The sequence below is a fragment of the Syngnathus typhle genome, linkage group LG12, assembly GCF_033458585.1.
Source record: "Syngnathus typhle isolate RoL2023-S1 ecotype Sweden linkage group LG12, RoL_Styp_1.0, whole genome shotgun sequence".
NCBI classification, from domain to species: domain Eukaryota; kingdom Metazoa; phylum Chordata; class Actinopteri; order Syngnathiformes; family Syngnathidae; genus Syngnathus; species Syngnathus typhle.
Window position 1 is genome coordinate 3,307,175 of NC_083749.1, and position 21,261 is coordinate 3,328,435.

A 21,261-nucleotide genomic window follows, 5' to 3' on the forward strand; every position below is an offset into this window, starting at 1 on the left:
ACAAAACCTCATCCCAGATTTATCCATTGGTTTGCATTCTCATTGCATAACCAGAGTTTTACGTAGTATGTCCGAGGTTGTGGGATGCATTCATGCTTTCGATCGCTGACGCCTCCATTGTGACACATGTTGTTCATGGCGAGAATAGATGCTCTCTGACTCCAAGTCATTACAATAAACCAACTCCTACGCCACTCACTTCACTGGCTGAGTGTGGATTGTGAACACATTGCATCTTCCGGCTGAGTTTTCACCTCGAGGGTTTTTGACTTGTTGACTAACGCCATTCTTCACTTCAAGGATATTGTCAACCTAACAGTTTTCCCCTAAGTGATTTTGTTTTGAATCGTTGTGCATTTCTCGTAATCACTGACAAAACAAATGATGTCATCTGCCTGTGCTGTCGTGAGTGCCGGTGGGATCACAATGACAGCTGGGTGAGATCATTACGATGTGGGTTTGGGTGAAGAGTGGGAGAGGGACCCCCGCAATTTGGGAAAAGGAGGGGCGGGGTCGAATGTGGCTTTTAGTGTGGAATTCTTTTCTTGTGAAGAATGCGTTCACTATAGCTGCACTTTGGTGTTTATTTTCATGGCTGACCTGCAACGGGTGACAAGTGAGGAGATAGTCCCGATGAGAGAGGGGCTCGGGTGGGGGTTGTTTAGGTGGCCTGGAGGAAGGGGGAGGGGGGTGAGACGGGTGACTCACAGGCTTCCAGTAAAAGCTCAGACATAGCTACTGGAAGCCCCCTCGACCCTTTCTGCATTCAGACAATACACGGCCAATCATCCGTGTTTTTCACTTTGCAAGACAGAAATAGTCGAGAGCTCATAAAAATATGAAGCCGCCACTTATATGGAGACAGCAGCTGCGTATGGATTTCATATTGAATGGAAATATTAGGTTTATCGATTCACATTTCCCGAGAGGAGATTTGAGGTTCTGCATAATCTTGTTTTGGTCAACAGAAAAAGTAAAGATAGATTTGACTGGAAGATGAATCATACATGCACACTCATCACTCCTCTCTTCCACAGAAATAGCCTCAAACAGTTGGGCACCATTCACCGATTAGTCCGCCCGTTCTCTTTTTTATTGGAAGTGACCCATCTCTCTGCGGGACCTCTTTGACCTCCAATGTGAGTTTCTATAGCAACTTTGTGGATCCCTTTCATCCACTAAAGAAGAGCATTGGCGGGGAAAAACAGCCAAAGCTGGTGGATGGATAATATGTGGACATAAATCACTGCAGTAATCTGTCTCAATTCATCAAGTTTTAGGAGAAATATCCGGGTGTGGTTGTCATGGTTACGCCAACACACATATAGATGTCTGTGGAATATAAAGGCAAGCTGATTCCATTCAACAGAAACATTATCGACTGGTTCATTTTGTCCCCATGCTGATTTAGCAGATTTTTTTTTTTCTTTTCCAAAGCAGCATGGTCAGATTTGACTTGAATCACTTCATCTTAAATGTTAGAAATGTTCATTTGCGGAACATATTGCTTGTTCCCGCTCTGCGGATAATGACTGATCACCTTCTTGTTCCTCTTCCACTTTCCACACCTTCAACTCGCCACTCGTGTTTGCTTTTGATGGATGACGGTGGGGGACAGAGGGCTCGTTTCCTGCATGTAGCCTTCACTTCCATGTCAGACACACAGATATCCTCTGAGGATGGAAGCGGGTTGCCACAAAAACATAAACTTTCACATTGGCAAATGTACAAAACACACTTTGCCTGACATCCTCTGTGGAAAGATTGTCCAAAATAAAATTAATTTATGAGTGGAAAGAAAACTTTGGATTTCCTATGGTCCAAAAAAACATTTTTGAGTTATTGAATAATGTAATGAAAATTAAGAGAACACGGATAGCTTTTAGAATTTTATATTTGATGGCATTATACAGAACATGCCTGCAAATGGAGGTCAGTCAAGATGAATTGAAAGTGGTCACGTTTGAATTTATGCTTACCTTTTTATTTCATCAAAGCGAGGCAAGACTGTTTTGTTTGTCAGCACCAAATTGCTTTTTCCTCTCTCATAATCCCCAAACCAGTATTTTTATTTTATTTTGTCCAATTTGATCGCTATGGTTGAAATTGAAAAGGGCAAAAGTATTCACAACAAATTATTTTGACCTTATTGATATCACATTCAAGATTGTTGATCCTGGTTTGTCTCGTAGTCTTGCATTTTATTCCTTCTCCTTACACTTTATGCCGTTTCCCTATAAACTGTTAAAGGCCGGAAAGGTCAGCGTATAGGATGTGAGCTGCCCACATGCTTCATAAAAACACAAGGCACAGTCCATCTGGGATTGAGTGCAGCCTGCAAGTGTTTTGATTTAGTTCTGTAATTTCACTGGAGCTCGAGCGGTTTTTACTGTAAACCACTCCTACACTGTCTGCAGATGTGGTGCTTCGCCAAGATGAAGCGGGTGGGAAGTATATGTGTGCACTTAGCAGTGTGTGCATGTACAGTGTTTGAGTGTGTGTGTGTGTAGGGGACTCAGATGAAAATTTTGTTTTGTTGAGTCGCCACTTTCTGTCAAACGTCATCTGGATAATGTCACTTGGGTTTTGAGGTTAACAATCCGGTCTGGGTTTAGTTTTGGGTCAATTTTGAGGTTCGGACATAGCTGTTAAGGTTCGGGAAGCGGGCCAAGGAATGTAGCAGCCGAATTCAGGACTTCACACAATGAGAAAATGCACCGTTGTTAGTAAGTCCAAAAAAATTACCCCAAAAATGTCAAAGCGTTTTCCGTCACGTCAGGATTGTGGGTGAGATGTTTGGAGGGCGGGGTGCGCTAGTCAATCACGGCGAGCTCAACCTTGGTTTCATCAGAGCAGAACACATTTTCCCACATGTGTTTGCAAGATTTTATTACAGTCCACTGAAAGAAACCAAGGCTGGACTTTCTGGCCTTAATTCTTAAAGGTATTTTGGGCGAAAAGATCAAAAGAATACCACACCTAGAGAAAAATATGGCAGTGGCGGGCAGAATGTTTTGGGGCTGGTTTTTGTTAGCTCGACTTGAGGCCCATTCGACAAGGTGGAGGGAAGTATGGACAGTTTAAAAATAACAGTGTTTGCAGAGAAAAGAAAGGAAAAAAAAAGCCAAATGAATGCCAAGAAAAGAACATTTCCTTTGAAATGCATATAATGAATGGCAATTTTTTTTATCCTAACTTTTAATTCCTTGTAAAATAACCTCGATCCCCATCGTGAGTACCGATACTTATCGATACTTGCCCATCCTGACCCACAAATATTTCCGGGCAGATGTAACTCAATCCTCTTTACAGGTGCCGACTGTGATTATTATTATTTTTAACCACATCCATCATTGTCAACCAGCTTCATTGTTTGATAACAAACGGCAGCTGGAGCAACATTCTTATCATTCCTCTTCATAATGAGATGAATACAACTTCTAAACGCTTTGCGATGACATCATACAAACTAAAAGAAAGGAATGCAAAAGGCCTCCATATGCATCCTGTACTTTCTATTCATCCATCTTGTTTTCAGCCCCAAGTATTGTTTCGGCGCACGTGTTGTTGCCCAGTAGAAATGTTGCAAGGCCAGTCAAGAGGCGAGCCCCCTTCAAATTGTTTACGCCAGCCGTTTCGTTGCAGGTGCACAATCGAACAAACCCCTGGGATGGAAATGGACGGGGAGGAGTTTGATTGTGACACAAACAGGAAGCGAGCTTTGTGTTCCTTTCTCGATTCCGATCTTAGCCCGCACTTTTCAAGGCTTTTATTATTTTTTTTCAACACCCTTGCCAAGCCCTTGCGTAATATGCAGCAGTTGAAGGATGTTAACTTTTTTTTTGTGAATATAATGGTCACACATATGAAACAGAACTAATGGATGAGCGTAAATATTTAGGTTTTTGAAAAATATTGGACATCTGTCCTCCTTGGCTCAAATGAATCATAATACAGCCTAAGTAATCCCTAATGGGGCGCCTCGGTGGCGCGCTGGGTAGCACGTCCGCCTCACAGTTAGGAGGGTGCGGGTTCGATTCCACCTCCGGCCCTCCCTGTGTGGAGTTTGCATGTTCTCCCCGGGCCCGCGTGGGTTTTCTCCGGGCACTCCGGTTTCCTCCCACAACCCAAAAACATGCTTGATAGGCCGTTTGAAGACTCCAAATTGTCCCTAGGTGTGAGTGCGTGTGCGGATGGTTGTTTGTCTCTGTGTGCCCTGCGATTGGCTGGCAACCGGTTCAGGGTGTCCCCCACCTACTGCCCGATGACAGCTGAGATAGGCTCCAGCACACCCGCGACCCCCGTGGGGACTAAGCGGTTCAGAAAATGGATGGATGGATGGATAATCCCTAATGGGCTCGGCCAAAGCTGGCAACAGAAAGGTAAGCCAATAAAAATGGCTGAAGGACAAAAAAGGCAAAAACTGATTAAGCTGATTTAAAAAAAAAAAAACCATGTTTTTTTTGGGTTTTTTTTGCTTACGTGTGTGTTCCAAGAGGGGGATGTCCCACATTGTGTGGGAACAGGTCTGAGGTCTGTACAGGAAAGACACGGTGGCTAAGGGAGACGGATCAGGCCTAGGGTGGGGGGTCTTTCAGGGAAAGGAGGAAACCGAAAAGAGAACACCCTCGACTTTTTCATTCTCAAAACAAAACCCCTCCCTCTGTCCCTTACTCGCCCTCCTCCTCCTCTTCCTCCTCGCCAAACAAGTGCAAAATGTCCCTCCGCAACAATAAGTGCACCGCAGCGTAGCACAACAACAAATAGTGCGTCACTAACGAGCAAGGACGAACATTCCTGTCTGTCTGCGTTTGCGTGCGATCCGCTCATTCCCGCCACTTTGTCTTCTTCAGATGTCAGTTTGTGATGGCAGGGGGCTCCTCTGAGTGCATTTGCAGATGCTTTTTTTATTTTCTAGGGGGGGAATATTCCGTAACTGATACTCAAAGAAAGTCGACACAATTTGCGGTTTAAGGCCTCGAGTGGGTAACAAATATTCATCATTATGGTTGAGTTTCACAAAATGCCGCGATCCTGAAATGTTTTGTCGAGTCTAACCGCGGATAGACATTTATTATATCCACGTACTTGTTTTGAAATTGTTTCTTGGCATGGAAGGGACGACCCGAGTTCATTTTTAATGCTGATTGGGATGTGAATCTGGGACGCTGCAGCCCGGCACAAGGGAAGACTTGTTTTTGTTTTAGAGTGATATGCCCACTTGTGATTCTCCTGTGGGAGTGATTCATCACTCAGGCAAAAGATTAATCACAAAAAAAAAGTACATTTCCACTTTTCAACAGGTATTCCTGAACGGAAACAAATTTGTATTATGCAAGATGTCCGCTGGGTAAGATTCATATTACAAGTGAGACATTTTGTTGGCTTTCAAACAAAACACACGCTAATCTCTATTAGCGGTACATCACCATCACTTTTGGAATCACTCCAAATGTTTCACTGACCTCCACAGAATCTAATCATGGCATGCTGTGCAATTGGTGTTGGTAAGTTATAGGAAGAAATAGCCCATATGACGCTCGCGCAGTTCCTGTATTAAAAGAGCCCAGCATAACAACAAGACTCAGTTTGGGTGGCAACAATGGCTGATTCATATCAACTCAAGTTGATGACTAAAATACAGTCTCACCCTTGACCCTGTTTAGGTGTTTTTTTTCCTGACCCATGACTGCTAATTAGCTCAACAGTACAATCGGCTCTTTCTTGAACCCCCCCCCCCTGACCTGACCGTGTGTGTATTTGAGGGCCAAACTATAGTTGGGGGTTGTTAGCGCTTATATGAATTGAATTCAAGATCTATTTTCATCATAGCAAAAATAGCATAATTGCAGATTGCTACTGAACTGTGTTCATAGTTTTATTTAATTTTATTTTGTTTTTACTTATTTAGTTATTTATTTTCAAATGATGCTAAAATAATACCGAGTAATAAAACAAGTAAAATATCTAATTTGGGCTACTTTCCAAGGAGTCTCCTTCTAATGTGTTTTCCAGACACCCACATTCCCTTTTAAATTCAACCACATTAGCTGGAAGCGGTTTGGTCCCAGGAATACAAAAGAGCCAGCCAGTCTATAAAATTAGCTTTTAGTGAGTGAACTGTACACTGGGAAATTGTATCAGCGTTCATAATCCAGTTAGATGCTGCATGGGAAAAGATCAGAAGAAAGCTACTGCCACGGGAGCCTGGACATTTGCTTCGGGTGGAGGACGTGATTTTTAAATGTTTTTGCTGTTACTAAATCACAAAAAAAGTGACTCATGGGGTCCTGATAGAACAAACAGTCTTCTCAAAGGTCATTTTTTTGTGTGCCTGGTGTGGAAGTCAATGCGATGCACCATGCGTGTCCTCTTTGTTTTGTTGGCTTGAGCTCTTGTTGTGACTACAGACAGACGCGGTGATTCAGACAGTTTCACTTTAACGATGTTAACTAAAGCGGAGGGTCAGATGGGCAGCTGGTGCCAAATGTTTTTCGGAGCTGATCTGGAGGATGGAGAGGTGAAAGGACCACCGCCGCTTTGTATCTAAAATGTGGGAGACCCCCTGGCTTATGTCTATGCCCGCTTCCATTTCACAATCTTTCCATTTGGAGAATAAAAACAAAAGAGAACCACCAGCGATTTTCCTTCCTGTCACTCAGAACACTGACTCTGCAGATTTCCTGTTTTTTTTTTTTTTCCTTTTCTTTTTTCAAGCATATTTCTAGTGGAGGAACTCCACAATTAAAAGAAAAAACACACAAATACATCCGGAAAACGAGAAAAGGTTGCCCGACAACAGCTGCTTTAAGCATCACGTTGCAAGCGAGAAATATATCAAATATCTGCAAAGTTCCCCGAAACATGGCGCCTCACGCACGTAGAACAAAGCTAGCAGTGTAGCAATACTATCTGCTCACTCTCCTGCCTCTTTCTGACCTCCTTTTGCTCTTCTTTCCCCCCCCCCCCCCCCCCCCGTCTGAAATATGGGCCTTTTCTCTCTTTCCGCTCTTATGCAACCACTTCATAAATAGAAAACGGTTGTGTCACTCAATTACAGTATTTATGCTGGAAATGGACTGCATACTCAGGCCAAGCTTTACGCAAGAGCACCCGGATGATTTTATCCATATTTCCATAACGTTTTTCTTTTTTTTTCTCTCTCTCTTTAGAGTGACTCATTCATTTGCATAGGTGCCTTTTTCTTGTTTCCGTTTATTTCCTTTTTTCGCAGCTGAGCAACCACTGTGCGGAGGTTTGGGCTAATGGACCAATGTGTGAGATTGAAAGGTTTTTCCCGTTCATCCATCCATTAATATTTTTTTAGACCTTGTCCTGTAGGATCAAAGGTGAGCTGAGGTCCATCTCAGTTTCTTTTTCATTTTTGAAAAAAGGATTCAGATATTACAGGTGGGTAGTGATAGGAAAAACGAAGCTTCAAATTTGCTTCATGAATCTGTAGTATTATTTTACTCCTCTAGATGGCACTCTCTGTTCAAAATGCACTGAAAGTAACAGTTGAAGTTACTAGGAAAATATACACGAAACAAAAAATGGATTTTTTTTGTATTTAAAATAACCAAATCGCTTTGCCTTCGGTCCACCAAGCTGAATGCTAAAAAAAAAAACAATGCTAAATGCTATGTGGCAGTGTTTCACCGCATTTGAAAAGTGCATCAACACATAAAATATAAAATATAACAATACTCACTGGTATATATTCTTTATCCTCTGCAATAAGCAATTATCATGCAAGTTATGTAGCCCTTTATGATCGTTTGTCTTATCATACAAGACTCCGGATTCGGGAGCTGGGCCACTCGAAATGGGGGTCCTCGAATGACCCCTCTTCAAAGGTGAGGAAGGAAGGATGGGAAGTGCAAAGAGAAAAGGAAGCCACGCATTATTTTTCCAAGAGGGCGGCAGACGCTTACGTGTTCCTCGCAGCTAGGTCCACTTTGTATTTCAAGTACTTGAACAAGTAGCTTTGTCCTTCCAGCTGTGTTTTTTGTTTTTGTTGCTGTATTAAAATAGGCCTCAGTGCGTCATCCGTTTGGGCTCATCCTCAAGCCTGGTGCTTCCTGGATTGGCTACCTACTATTATCGGGTATTTTGACTCAGCTCACTTCAATGCAGCAAAACATTTGGAGTGACTTTGAACAGCATCACAAACAGAAGTACAAGAAAGGCTGACTTTTGTTTAATCTCATAACAGCTAATAAAATTTGAGGCTGCTGCTACTACCAGCACCTTTTAAAATTGTATTTTTATTGCTGGAAAAGAATAATAATTGCCCTTCCGCTTCAGAATTTCCCTTCCAAATGGGTTCCTATGCTGAGAAAGGACGCAATGAGGAAGAGGGGAAAATGGGGGAAAAAAAGCTATTGTTTTTAGTGTGTTGTCTTTGCAGCCTTTAAGGACAAGACGTTAATCCTCCCTGTGTGGGAGCCGCGCTCATTAAAACACACCAGCGCGCTCGTCATCACACCAGCTGAACTGTGACCCATTTTGGGTGTGACCTCTCCGTTTAAGAAAGCAGGCGGCACTCTCTATTATTCAACATCATGGGAACTCAAGCTGGAAGGGGGTGGAAAAAGAAAAAAAAAAAAAAAAGCTCTGTTCTCATGCACGAGCTGAGCGGAATGTGAAGAAGAAAAGTGTTCTTTCAGAGCTTTTAATGGCACGTACTCCTTCAAGCTTAACAGCATCAGGTGCTGGAGGGCTCCCCTTTTTCACTTTCTCTTTTGAAGCTTGGTGCTATTATGATTTTTACAAATCGTTTTTGTACATTTGAATCCTTTACTCGTGTCAATCGGAGGCTGTTTTGGGTTAAACAGGCGCGATTAGCTGACATGGGAAAATTGTCGATACCTAACAATTTAAGAATCTTAAGACTGTTTGTTGTAGCTGAATGTGCTTTAATTAAATTTGTAAAAAAAAAAGGTTTTAAGGTGATTTTGGTCAATAATTATCATTCTCGTTTGATGCTTTACCATGAGAATAAAAATAAACGAAAAATTACTGACCTGCTACTGTGTACCTAATTAGTTTTTGTCACTGAATCTGTTAAATGTTCAAATCATTGTTAACAGCACCACCTAGCGGTTTGCCATTCTGTTAATATTTTAGAGAAGGCTAACTTAATGTTTGTCACCTAACCCCAATAATTCGTAATTTAATATTAAAAAATAAATCTACAATGCAAAGAAGAACAACACCAAAATAATTCCAATTGTATCAGTATTTGGGATAACACTGCCCTCTTGTGGTCATACGGGGCACTACATCCGCTATAACAAGGAGAATATTTTTGGCACGGTGACGCCCACAAGCACAGGTAGTCTTTCCCCCTTTTTTTTCCGAGGCAGTCAAACAAATCCAGCAGCCTGTCACTCCCTGCAAATAACATGCAAAGACATCAACGATGGACTAAACTAGTGCAAAAAAAGGCAGACGTTGCACTTATTTGAGACTTTTTAGAGCGCAAGTAACAATGGGACGATTAGTGGCTGAGCTGCTTCTGCTGCTGCTCATTTCCACAGGACAAGTTTATGCAGGTAAGGTGTTAGAGAAGCATCATGTCTATTTGACCTTTAGAAAGTATGTCAAACAATTTGCATTTCCTGTGTTAGGGTCAGTTGTAAGACCCTTATTTTTTTATAACCCACACTTGCATATTTCACTTAAAATTTACATTTAGTTGATAACATTTTTTTTAACATTTGACTTTATGTTCTTTCACATTTGAAAGAAGTTAATTTCGATGAATCCTGTTTTATAATCCGAGTTACTTTATTAAATCCGACTCCGACATCCACCCCTTGAAACAATTTTAATTTTAAAAATGTGATTATAATCACGTGCAATGAGCAACTTTCCCCCAGTGTTTCTATTCATTTGAGTAATTGTAGGAAAAACTTGGATAAACTCGAAGTGTGTGAGTGTTGTTCCATTACTAATACGGTAATCCACACAATAGAAGATTAGCCAGATTGACAGGAGTTTTATAAGCTTCGAGGCGACAAGCAGCTAGCTCAGTTTGCTGACTGAGTGGTTCTGTCAGTCATAAGTAACATGGTGAAATAGTGCTTAGCATATTTGACTCACAGTTCAGGGGTTCAGGGTTCGAGTCTTGGCCTGTATTTCTGTAAATTCTCTTCAGGTATTCTGAACCAAAGACTGTAAAAAATTTCCCTGTGATTGCCTGGCGACCTACTCAGGATGCTCAAAGTTAGTTGACCCATATTCACGGTGTCTAATGGACAGCATCGCTCCATTGCCGATGCGTTTTGGGTCAAATCAATATAGTCCGAGTCCGCATTGGTCTTTACAAATGTGTTCATGTTAAACACATTGGCAACCCGAAAGGAATACATTGCTCTTGTTGAAAATGCCATGATGTAATATCTGCACAAATGTTTCTAATATTTTGGTCATCTCCAAAAAATAGCTCTCAATATCATGTGGTGCATTTCTACCCCACAACTGCAAAAATCAACATATTTTGTCATTCTGCTCTAAGTCCAATTCAGGGCACAACCTCCGTCAGCTAAAAGTCCAATTTGGGTCAACTAATTAGCGGCAGAAAACTATTCGGATGGCCCACTCCGGAGTGCATTAGCTGCCATTATTGAATTTGGATTGCAGGTAAAATGTGCAGAGCGCACAGCACATTGACAGGCCCAGTCAATAAAAGGCATTAGCACTCTTACGCAGAGGGCAGACCAAGTCCGTTAGTTTAAAGTTTACCAAGAAGTGCTAGCATATACAGTTTTAGCCAATTTAGCTAATCTCTGGTAAAACATAAGATTTACGATCAATCGAGAATGCCTCTTTTCATATTGTTCCAGTGTCATTTAATGGCAACAGCGCCCCCCAGCGGCAGACAGCGGAAGCTCCCTTGACAACGCAAAGTGATGGCGACGACTCCAACGTCCTGTTATTGAGAAGCCTCGAGGTTTCAGAAGGAAGCTGGGCACCGTTGGAGCCCAAGCATATCAAGGTACTTAACTGTCTTTCCCTAATAAATCGATACTAAACCAATTGTTCGAATCTTTCAGGTGAATTTTGATTTTACAAAGTTGGGTTTGCATCCATCCGACTTCATGTTCCGGATTGAGGAACGGCCAGTTCACGGCCATCTGCAGCTTGACCCCAGTCCTGAAAATCCCAAAGAGGGAGCAGTCCCAGTCCAGGGAGAGGAGACAGACTTGACCTTTAGCATGCTTGACCTCTGGCAGGGGCGCGTGATGTACGTTCATAGCGGCTCAGAGGATCTCCATGACTACTTTACGTTCTCCATCTTCTCAAGCTCCAACAAGAAGCTTCCTGCGTATCTGAGGGAGCATCACCTGTATCGTTTTGACATCAACATCAGTCCTGTTAATGATGCGCCGGTTCTCAGCCTACCACGTGGAAATATTTTTAATATTCTTCAAAATACCAAACGGCAGGTAGGCATCAAATAGTTCCTGGACAAAATTCGAGCGAGCACGTGATGATCCAACTTGAACGACTGACGTATACATCGGAAATATTCCCAGCTGACAAGAGATATGCTCAACGTATCAGACCCTGATAGCAGTCAAGCCGACTTGGTCTTCAACTCCATGGGAAACTTTGTGGCCGGACATCTTGAACATAAAGATCACCCGGACAGGTTGGTTGGATTTGTGGATTTTCAGTGTAGTCCAAAATCTTTGCAAAATATGTTGGTATAATTTCTCCAGGGTTATTAAAGTGTTCTCCCTGCATGATCTGGAAGAGGGTAAGATTAGCTTTGTCCACACGGGGGTGTCTACCTCCAGAATGGCACTCAGGGTCAGCGATGGTCAGAAGGTAAATCTTGTAGTCACTAAAAAAAATGGAGATTGGATGCTTCACAACTATTCCGATTTTTTTCAGTTCAGCACGACAGTCATTTTGAGGATTGTTGCAGTGGAGCTTGAGTACAAACTGGTGAACCACACCGGACTGGAAGTGAACCAGGGCGGAACGTCGCTCATCACCACCAATCGTCTTGCAGTACAAATTAATGTCGCTGATCAGCCTGTGGAGATTTTCTATCATGTCACAGAGCTGCCCCAATATGGGGAGCTCCAACGTTTACACCAAAGTAGCAAATGGAAACCAACGAAATCCTTCTCTCAGAAACTTCTAGAACAAGAACAAATCCGGTACATCAGCACTTATCGCGGCATCCAGCCTCAGAACGTCACCGACCGGTTCCGATGTAATGTCAGCATTGGCTCATTTGCGACAGAAGAACTCGTGTTTCCGATCGTGGTACGATGGATTCATTTTAAGGTCACAAGAAGCAAGATGGAGGTCAACGGTGTTCTCAAAGTTGTTGTCACTCCTGAAGACTTTCATGTGATTACCAAGGGGGTCAAATTGAACGAGAGTGACCTTTATTTCAGACTTGTAACAGAACCCAAGAAAGGTCAGCTATTTCTCATCGATAAACTTCTAAAAATTGACTCCACTTTCAGCCAGAAGAATATCACAGATGGCTTAGTCACGTACGAGTTGCTAGCTAAGTATCCCGATGACACGAGAGACATTTGTAGCTTTCAGGTGATTTCTGCTCTCGCCAACTCAAGTCTGGACTTCCGAATCCACATCAGAGCCGAGTCAACTGACTTCACCGTAGTAAACAAAGGCATGTTCGTTGTGGAAGGAGGAAGTAAAATCATTACGAAAAATATTCTCTTTACGAACATCGCCAGTAACCGCGAGGTTCACTACAGCATCACGGCGCATCCGAGACACGGTCTACTGAGGAGAATCGACCTCTCCAACTTGACCTCCATAAATGACAACATTGTAGCTTTCACCAATCAGGATATCATCGAAGAAAGGATGATGTACGTTCACGATGACAGCGAGACCAAAAAAGATTCATTTGCGTTTCAAATTGTGGTCTACAAAGTCAATGGCAGGAAGGAGGAAAGACACACAGTCGAACACACCGTCAACATCTCCATCCAACTCATCAATGATCAGCGGCCTGTTAGAGTTGTCGATAAAGTTTTCCACGTAGCCCGAGATGGACAGAGGTTGGTGACTTTGAGTGACCTCTGTTACCGGGATGATGACTCGGACTTTGAGGATGATCGCTTGGTGTACACCCGGAGAGGGATTCCAATGGGGGAGCTGGTCTTGGCCAGTGCGCCCAATCACAAACTCTACGAGTTCACACAGCAAGATCTCGAGCAGGTTATTATTGTTATTACTATCTGGAATTTGATTGTTCTGTCTAAATATTGGAAACCTGATCCCAGACCTAACCAATGTAATCATTGAGCGAATCTTTTAAATCTTCTAAAATTGAATTTTTTCAATTTATTTTTATTGCTCAACAATCTGTTTTTGTCTTTTCATCCAACAGAAAAATGTGCTATTTGTACACAGTGGCGTCAGCTTTGGTCGTTTTGTCCTTTTTGTGTCAGATGGGAAACATTATGTCTCTACCTTAATGGAGGTAAAGTGTTTCTATTCATTTTCACACCTAAACCGATTCTCAAGTTCAAGACCTAAAATCAGTAATGTCCCAAATTTACTAATGTATGAATATTTCCCTGATTCAGGTGAAGGCCCAAGATCCTTACCTGGAAGTGAGCAACAACACAGGCCTCATGGTCCAGCAGGGTGGCATAACAACTCTAACCTCATACAATCTCAGCGTCTTCAGCAACCTGGACATACGAACTCCACAGCAAATCACATTTGAAGTTTTCCTTCCACCCAAACATGGAGTCCTCCAATTTAAGAAAAGTGAAGCAGCAGCAGTGGCAGGTTCTGTTTCATCATTCACCCAGGAGGATCTGGAGATGAACAACTTGATGTATCAGCATGACGGCAGCCATGAGTCATCCGATGGGTTTAATATCACTGCGAGAGCAAGAGAGCGACGTGGAGAGGGACTGGCTGATGATCGGAGGAAGGAGGTCCATCTGGACATTGGGGTGCAGATAAAAATCTACCTTGAAAGTCATCAGAGGCCTCCAAGAGTCATAAGGAATCTTCCAGTGGTGGTGAACGAAGGGCACGATGTTGCCTTAAGCAAGAACAATTTAGAGGTAAACCGGCCGGTCTTGGAATTGCAAGAAGTCTTTTTCATCTATTTATCTTCAGGTGTTTCATGAAGACAGCCATTCTTCAGAGATAGTCTTCACCATCCAACAACCTCCAACCCTCGGATTTATCGAAAGGTCTTCGCCTCGGGAAAAGCGTCAACCAGAAAATGGAAGACATCGGCATCTCTTCCAGGTGCGCATACTCAACCGTAACTTTTCATTATCATCTTCCAGCAGACAATGAAATTGGTGAGTTAAAGCTTTCAAATTTGACTTTTCCTCTTGGAAATCAGGAATTCAGACGACAGGCAACAACCTCTTTCACCCAGGAAGACATCGACCAGGGCTTGGTCATCTATCGTCAGAGGACTACGGGAAGCAGCAGTAGGAACGACTCTGTTCTGTTGGAGGCCACCAATGGCCTCACCAAGGTTGGACCAATTCGACTGGAGATTGATATTATTCCCAAACTTCTCCCACTGAAGGTAACCGTTGTAGAAAATGTAAACATGAGCTAGAACAGGGGTGGGCAAACTTTTTGACTCGCGGGCCGAACTGGGTTCTAAATTTGGACCGGAGGGCCGAACCAGGAGCAGATCGACGTAGGCTTTGTGTGAAGTCATATAAGCGACCTGCAAAGGTCATTGCATAAAAGATTTTGCCCTTTAGTAGGTAGTAAAGCATGGATATTCCAAACAAGTTTTTTGAAAACAAATGCATTTATTAACAGCATTAAAAATAATAATAATAATAATTCACTAAAAAACTGCTATCAGTGATTCTCATAAAATACGACACTGTTATTATGAATAACAGTCTCCATCACTTCAGTGCCTGCAGGTCAGATTAATGAAAGATGTTTATCTTATGAGATCACATCAAACGGCAAACATTCTGACCAAATATTCTTGAATTCTTGAAGAATCTGTGAAAGCATACATCCAAATAAAGTAATCAAAACAGCTACACGGTGAGGGGTATCTGAAAATCAGAGCAGAGTTTTAACTCACAAACACCTGGTAACAGAGGTGAGGAAACGGGAAACACTTCCTTAAAGTAAGCCTTAAGAACTTTACAGGTTAAGATTAGTCGCAAATAGGTGGTGCATCAATGTCCTTGAGCATCCTGCATTGTTTGAAAATGAGAATGGTCGCTAGTTTCAATCCCTGCTATGTGTACAAATCATATTCAAAATGTATTTTTTTTTTCAATAAACTTGAGAGCCTCCCGTTCATTTTCAGTGGGAACAGTGTTGTTGGTCTCCCTTTTTTGCTAGTGCGTCATAGTCTGGAGTAAAATTTGTTGTGGAAATTCTTAGGAGAGATGCGAGGTGTTGGTCCGTTTACCTCGATCTGTGACGGGTTGATGTTGATGTGGCTGAACGTCACGTCGCGTACGTCGGGCCAAATTGGCCACTCTCTTTTAAACGCTCGGCACTGTGTCCACCTTGCGTTTCCTTGGGCGACTCATTTTAATGGAAAGATTCCAGGGGAAGGTTTGTGGGTGGCTTTAGCGCAAAACTGCATCTGAAAGCTCAGCGCGCGAATTACAAGAATGCTGTCGTCGAAGCCCACGCTCTAAATTCGGGACTGATACGAATAGAGCGAGAGTGCGCCATGTCCGTACTACTGAGTACGTACACGCACTTGTGAGTGTGCACCAAGCTTTCTGACACGGCTTCCGGTAGTAAATGCGCAGGCGAGCGCTTCGCCATCTACTGGGGAAACGCAGTCATTGCAGGCAAAATGACCCAAAAAAAAAAAAAAAAGGTTTAATAATACAATTTGTTCAGGGTTGCCGGGCCGGATTAAACGGTCCCGTGGGCCGGATGTGGCCCGCGGGCCGTAGTTTGCCCACCCCTGAGCTAGAACAATACTCAAATCCTGCTAAATTCTGAAGGTGTCTGACCTGATCTTGGATGAGGGGTCCTCTCTGACGATCACAACTGACATCATCACGATAGACAGTCATCACTTCTCAGGGAGGAATTTGCTCTATCAAATCATCGGCCCTCCACGACACGGTCACTTGGAGCACAGTCGGATCCCAGGGATGCCCATCTCGGCATTCACGCACACTGAGGTGCTCACAAGTCTCCAGATTGAATATTCACAATCCATCTTGTGTGGGATACATACTTATATTTGTCCGACATGAATTTGGTTTTCCCAGGTGGAACGTGAATATATTTCTTATATCCATGATGGCAGTGATACAGTGAGAGACAATTTCACCATCATGGCCAACCAGACGGAGAACCAGAAGCACAGTCTTCCACGTGTTGTCCACATCAATGTCACGCCTGTCAATGATGAGACACCTGTTGTTATAAACAACCAAGGCCTGAAGGTAGGCGACGCTGCAACATTTTTTTGGGCCCAAATTATTTCTGCTCCTAAATCCAAACATGTGGTTCTTCTCAGGTTCGGGTGGGTTCTGTGACCGAAATCTCTGCGGATGATCTAAGTGCGGAGGACTCAGACACTCCACCCGAGTTGCTCGAGTTCATCATCACACCGCCCAGTAACGGCTATCTAGCTCTGAGGAGTTCCCTGTCCAAACACATCTTGAACTTCACACAGAGTCATATTCAAAATGGCCAGCTGGTATTTGTGCACAGTGGTGAGACTCCCAAAATTGATGGTTGATAAACAAATGTTATTATACTTAGGCTGGCACTTTTTGCATTGCTGATTTTAGGTGCTTTATCCGGAGGTTTCCATTTCCAAGTTAATGATGGCGTGAACTTTGCCCCTCGGCAGATCTTCAGCACGACAGCTCATTCCCTCGTTCTAACACTACAAAGAAACCATCCCATTGAGGTGTACCGAGGTATAGCAACTCTTATTAGCCTACTATATCCTATTAAATCTTGTTTTATTAGATTTTTTAATACACTTTGTCTAAAACTCACTGTATCCTTTTTTTCAACACTAAAGGTTCATTGACCCCAATTTCTGAGCAAAACCTTCAGGTGGTGACCAACGAACCCAATGATATCGGAAGACACCACATTGTGGAGTTTACCGTGACCGTTCCGCCAAAACTTGGCCGCTTGGTCCGTCACATGCTTGACAACTCTACTCGGGACATTTCTACATTCACACAGAGCATGGTAGACACTCTAACAAGGTTTAATTTTGTCACTATCTTCTAAAGTAAAGTTCTTATTTATGCCCCAGGTGAACTCGGGGATTATTTTGTATGATCAGAACAAACCGGTTTCAGCAGGATGGTTGGCTGAAGACACATTTTCTTTCACTGTATCTTCTCCTCCTGCTTTCCTGCCACCAACCACCTTCACAATCTTGATCTCCAATCAGCCAAACAATCGTCACAATCATCACCATGAGAGCAAACTCTCCAACAATGCAGGTAAACGCTGTCTAAGAAAATAAATTTCATTTGAGAACTTTAACTTACTGTGTCTCGCAGGTGCTGTGGTGTCAGAGGGCGGCAGGGTTACAATTGACAAATCGAAACTTGATGCATCGAATCTCTTGGAGAAAGTACCCAAGCCAATCCAGAAAGACTACCATGTCATCTACCGGGTTATTTCCTTGCCGCACCACGGCGCTTTGTCAATCCAAGGACGCAACCTCACTAGGTTCCTTAATTCCTTCCTCATTTATTTTAATTGTGAACTTTGGTGTTGACGATTTTTCAAATACGCTTGATTTGTATCTTCAAGGGAGCAACAGAGTTTCTCTCAGGTAGCTCTAAACGAGTTTGGCGTGACATACATCCATGATGACTCTGAGACCACAAGCGACAGTTTCACTTTCCAAGCCCGGGTGGCCCCTCTGGATGCCTCCCCGTCTTTACCTCCGTCTCACTTATCCGATTCCTCCTCGTTGCCATTCTATTCGGCCTCGTCCTCCCTGCCGTCGGGAGACGTTGTGCCTGATCGCCACGTCGAGGACAACCTTACAATCACGAAGACTTTTAACATCACGGTGACACCGGTGAATGACCAGCCGCCATTGACTAGCAACAAATCCCCGAGTATAAAAGTTGTCGTTGGGGAAAGAGTCGTTCTCGGACCGGACAGTCTTCAGGTGGGAACATTTTTGCAGCTCTTGATACAAAATACATTTGCTGTATAGTTTCTTCTGTAAGAACAGGTTGAAGATCATGACACCCCTCCGGAGGAGCTCCATTACCTTGTGATTAGCAAGCCCAACAACGGCTACCTGACGCTGGGCGAAAGACCAGAACCGGTGACATCGTTCACCCAGTATGACGTCAACCACGGTCGGCTACATTTTACACAGCAGGTGAAAAGTATTTTCTTTATCGATTGATTTCTGTCGTTTGTCTCCTTACCTTTTTTGGGTTGGCTTCTCCAGGGTGAGCCATCAACTGGAATGTTCTACTTTAACGTCACTGACGGACACCATCGTCCACTCTACAAAATTTTCAGTTTGGAAGTGATCAAGCCTTCTGTTTTCATTGTGAACAACACCGGCCTATCGTTAGTTCAAGGCAGGACGGCGGTGATTCTGACGACCAATCAGCTGGCAGCTCAAACAAACAGTCACAACCGGGCCAACATTACCTACACGGTCACCACGCACCCTCATCACGGACGCATCGCTATAAACGATCAAGAAGTCAAGACCTTCTTCCACGAGGATCTGCAATATGGCCGTGTGGTCTATCACATGACTGATCTCAGCGAATCAGAGGACAGCTTTCAGATCTCCGTGTCGGCCTCGGCACCGGGTGTCGAGTATGGGAACGTGAGCGCGCAGACGGTGAAGGTAGTCGTGCGGCCTCTCATCTATCTGCGAGAACCTGTGAGAGTCCCCAGCGGCATTGCTGTCAAACTGGGGAAAGCCATGATGGATGCCTCCGAGCTGGCGAGAATCAGCAGAGCCAATCCAGTCTTTGAGGTTCTGTCCCCACCCAAACATGGAAAGCTAGTCAAGGTAAGGCACCTACCTCCTGATCATATTGTCACTTTTTTATTTCTTAATAGCTCTGCGGTTTTGAAAATAGATTGACAAAAAAATCTGGTCAAAATTCTTTCCCCTACCAAATTAATCAATTATCTTCACCAATGTAATACATGGGTTAGCCACTAGAGGTCAGCAAAATCATCTTTGTATTAACGATGCTGAGCGCCATTGTTTCTGCTGTGCCTGCATGTACGCAGATGACATATGGTCCCAACAGAGCCCCAGAAGTCCTAAAGTCGTTTACGTTCCGCGACGTGGTTCAAGGACGCGTCGCCATCGAGGAGACGTTGAGCGACAGCCCGCTACCCAATAACAAATCCTCGCTCGGGACGTCGCAGGGCCACGCCCCCGCCACGCCTCGCAACGATTCTTTCGTCTTCCTGCTGAAGGCCGGAAATGTTCAGCCGGCCAAAGGTGAGCTTCACTTCACCATCTTACCTCACCACCAAATGCATCACGGCCCGCCTGGGTTGAAAAACACGGATAGTGTGAGTAGTGAACACAAGATGACGTTGCTAACCACAAGGAATAAGACAACCACTGGAGGGGGGACAGGAATGGCGGGAAAGGAAACCCCCACGTCCAGCAGGGTGGAAATGGATTTGCATCCTCACATCCTGATACACAAAAACCACAACAAGACCCACCACAAGCCGAGACCTCACCACCGCACGACAAATCACACGCGGAGTCACGCCAAAAGTGGTGTGGATGAAGCAATGTGGCGACGGGAATCCCCCCCGCGACCTCGCCCCCCCTCCGAGCCAGAACATGCTCCGGCGAAGCCTCCTGACACCCGTCCGGTTCACGTGGAGGTCCTCCCTCGACCCTCCTCGGACCCTCTGCTCATCATCCTGCCACTTCTGGCTTGTTTACTCCTCATTGTCATCCTCGTGGTGTTGATCCTGGTGTTCCGACACCAAAAGGAGAAGCAGGCTCGAATGCGACTTCTTCAGGAGCTGGCTGCCGTGCAGTTACCCGCCGAGGGGAGCCCGGACTCGGGCCGGTCGGAGCAAAGCGTGGCTGCGCCGTCCGTGGTGGTCACCCCGCTTGGTGCTGCCAGCTGTCCCGTGTCACCGAGGGTACCGGAAGGCCCCAGGAGGCGGAGTCTGGCCCCTGGGATGACCTTCTGGGGGCCATTTGATACTGAGGCTACAGGCAGTGATGAACATTTGAGAACTTGGCAAAGTAATGAAAGAGTTATTAGCAGAAATTCATTACCGGCCATTTCTGTCGAATTCAAGACTTCTCGCAGAGCCAAATCCCCCATACCGACGCTTCAAGGCAACCAGTATTGGGTTTGATTGACATTTGGTATTTTGAGGGAACAATTCCTGTTTTGCTTAAAAACTGGCATAATTGCTTTTTATGTGCTCAGGTCAAAGCCTTGTCGAAGATAAAAGTTTGCTTTGCTGCATTTTTTGTGCCAAGGAACCACAGCATGTTGAAGAAAGGGGAGGAGCTTAATTTACAACCACAATAATGAACGTGATGGAATGATGTATTTATTTCTTCTCAAGCAGGTTTATTTTATTCATCATATAGAAACAGAAATACTGAGTGTAGTCAAATGTAGCAATATAATTCTATTTTTTAAATTGTCCCAATATGCAGTAATGTAAATACTGACTTTTGTTTTGCTTTTGCTCAATTTTCTGCTGTCACGTGACTGCTAGTTGAACTGCTTTCACCCATGCACAACTTTCTTTCCTTTTCTTCATGCTCGCATCTTACTACGTACTGTAAAAGATTTATTTTTCAATAAAAAGATATTTTTAGAAATAATTAATGGTGCATGCTTTTTTTATGTGCAATCAGTCTAAGACTATTTGTTTTAAGTCCCCGAGCCTCTCAAAAGAAAATAACTTCATTCATTTTCAATTTAATTATATTTTGTAAAGAGGACAGAAACTTTAAAATGGCAGATTTTTAAGAAATTGTCATTTTTGATCTTTGCAGTATTTTGAACAAAGAATATATTGAGGCATCTTGTAACGGTTTCAGTTTTTGTATTCAAGTTTTTTTTTTTTCTACTTAAACAGATTACCAATTTATTTACTTGGGCTGTCAAACAGCACTCATACAGTTTAATACAAATAAATGACCGTGTATTTTAGATCTGGTTTCACAGGCCTCTGCTTGTCAGAAAAACAATTCCATCTCAGAAGCCGGACGTAAAAAAACAACAACACATTAGCGCGATTAAAGAATGGCTTATTGTT

At 43.5% G+C, this 21,261-nt stretch overlaps 1 protein-coding gene across 1 annotated transcript; it reads left to right on the top strand.

Moving 5' to 3' along the window:
* Positions 1 to 7,421: 7,421 nt before the first annotated feature.
* On the top strand, positions 7,422 to 20,801 carry LOC133163566 (chondroitin sulfate proteoglycan 4-like). Its single transcript, XM_061293601.1, has 21 exons — positions 7,422 to 9,557; positions 10,851 to 11,002; positions 11,061 to 11,453; positions 11,544 to 11,659; positions 11,730 to 11,838; positions 11,905 to 13,218; positions 13,391 to 13,483; positions 13,590 to 14,081; positions 14,137 to 14,271; positions 14,372 to 14,563; positions 15,978 to 16,160; positions 16,251 to 16,427; positions 16,502 to 16,700; positions 16,779 to 16,910; positions 17,018 to 17,193; positions 17,261 to 17,453; positions 17,514 to 17,685; positions 17,770 to 18,136; positions 18,203 to 18,355; positions 18,428 to 19,009; positions 19,237 to 20,801. Exons 1-21 carry the CDS (start codon positions 9,494 to 9,496, stop codon positions 20,341 to 20,343), a joined length of 6,501 nt encoding a protein of 2,166 aa, XP_061149585.1. The 5' UTR covers positions 7,422 to 9,493; the 3' UTR covers positions 20,344 to 20,801.
* Positions 20,802 to 21,261: the final 460 nt, after the last annotated feature.

Coding starts and splice junctions, on each gene's coding strand:
- LOC133163566 (XM_061293601.1), top strand. CDS start 9,494: ATGGGACGATTAGTGGCTGAGCTGCTTCTGCTGCTGCTCATTTCCACA. Junction 17,454..17,513: donor CAAACTCTCCAACAATGCAG/GTAAACGCTGTC, acceptor TGTGTCTCGCAG/GTGCTGTGGTGTCAGAGGGC. Junction 18,356..18,427: donor GGCTACATTTTACACAGCAG/GTGAAAAGTATT, acceptor TGGCTTCTCCAG/GGTGAGCCATCAACTGGAAT.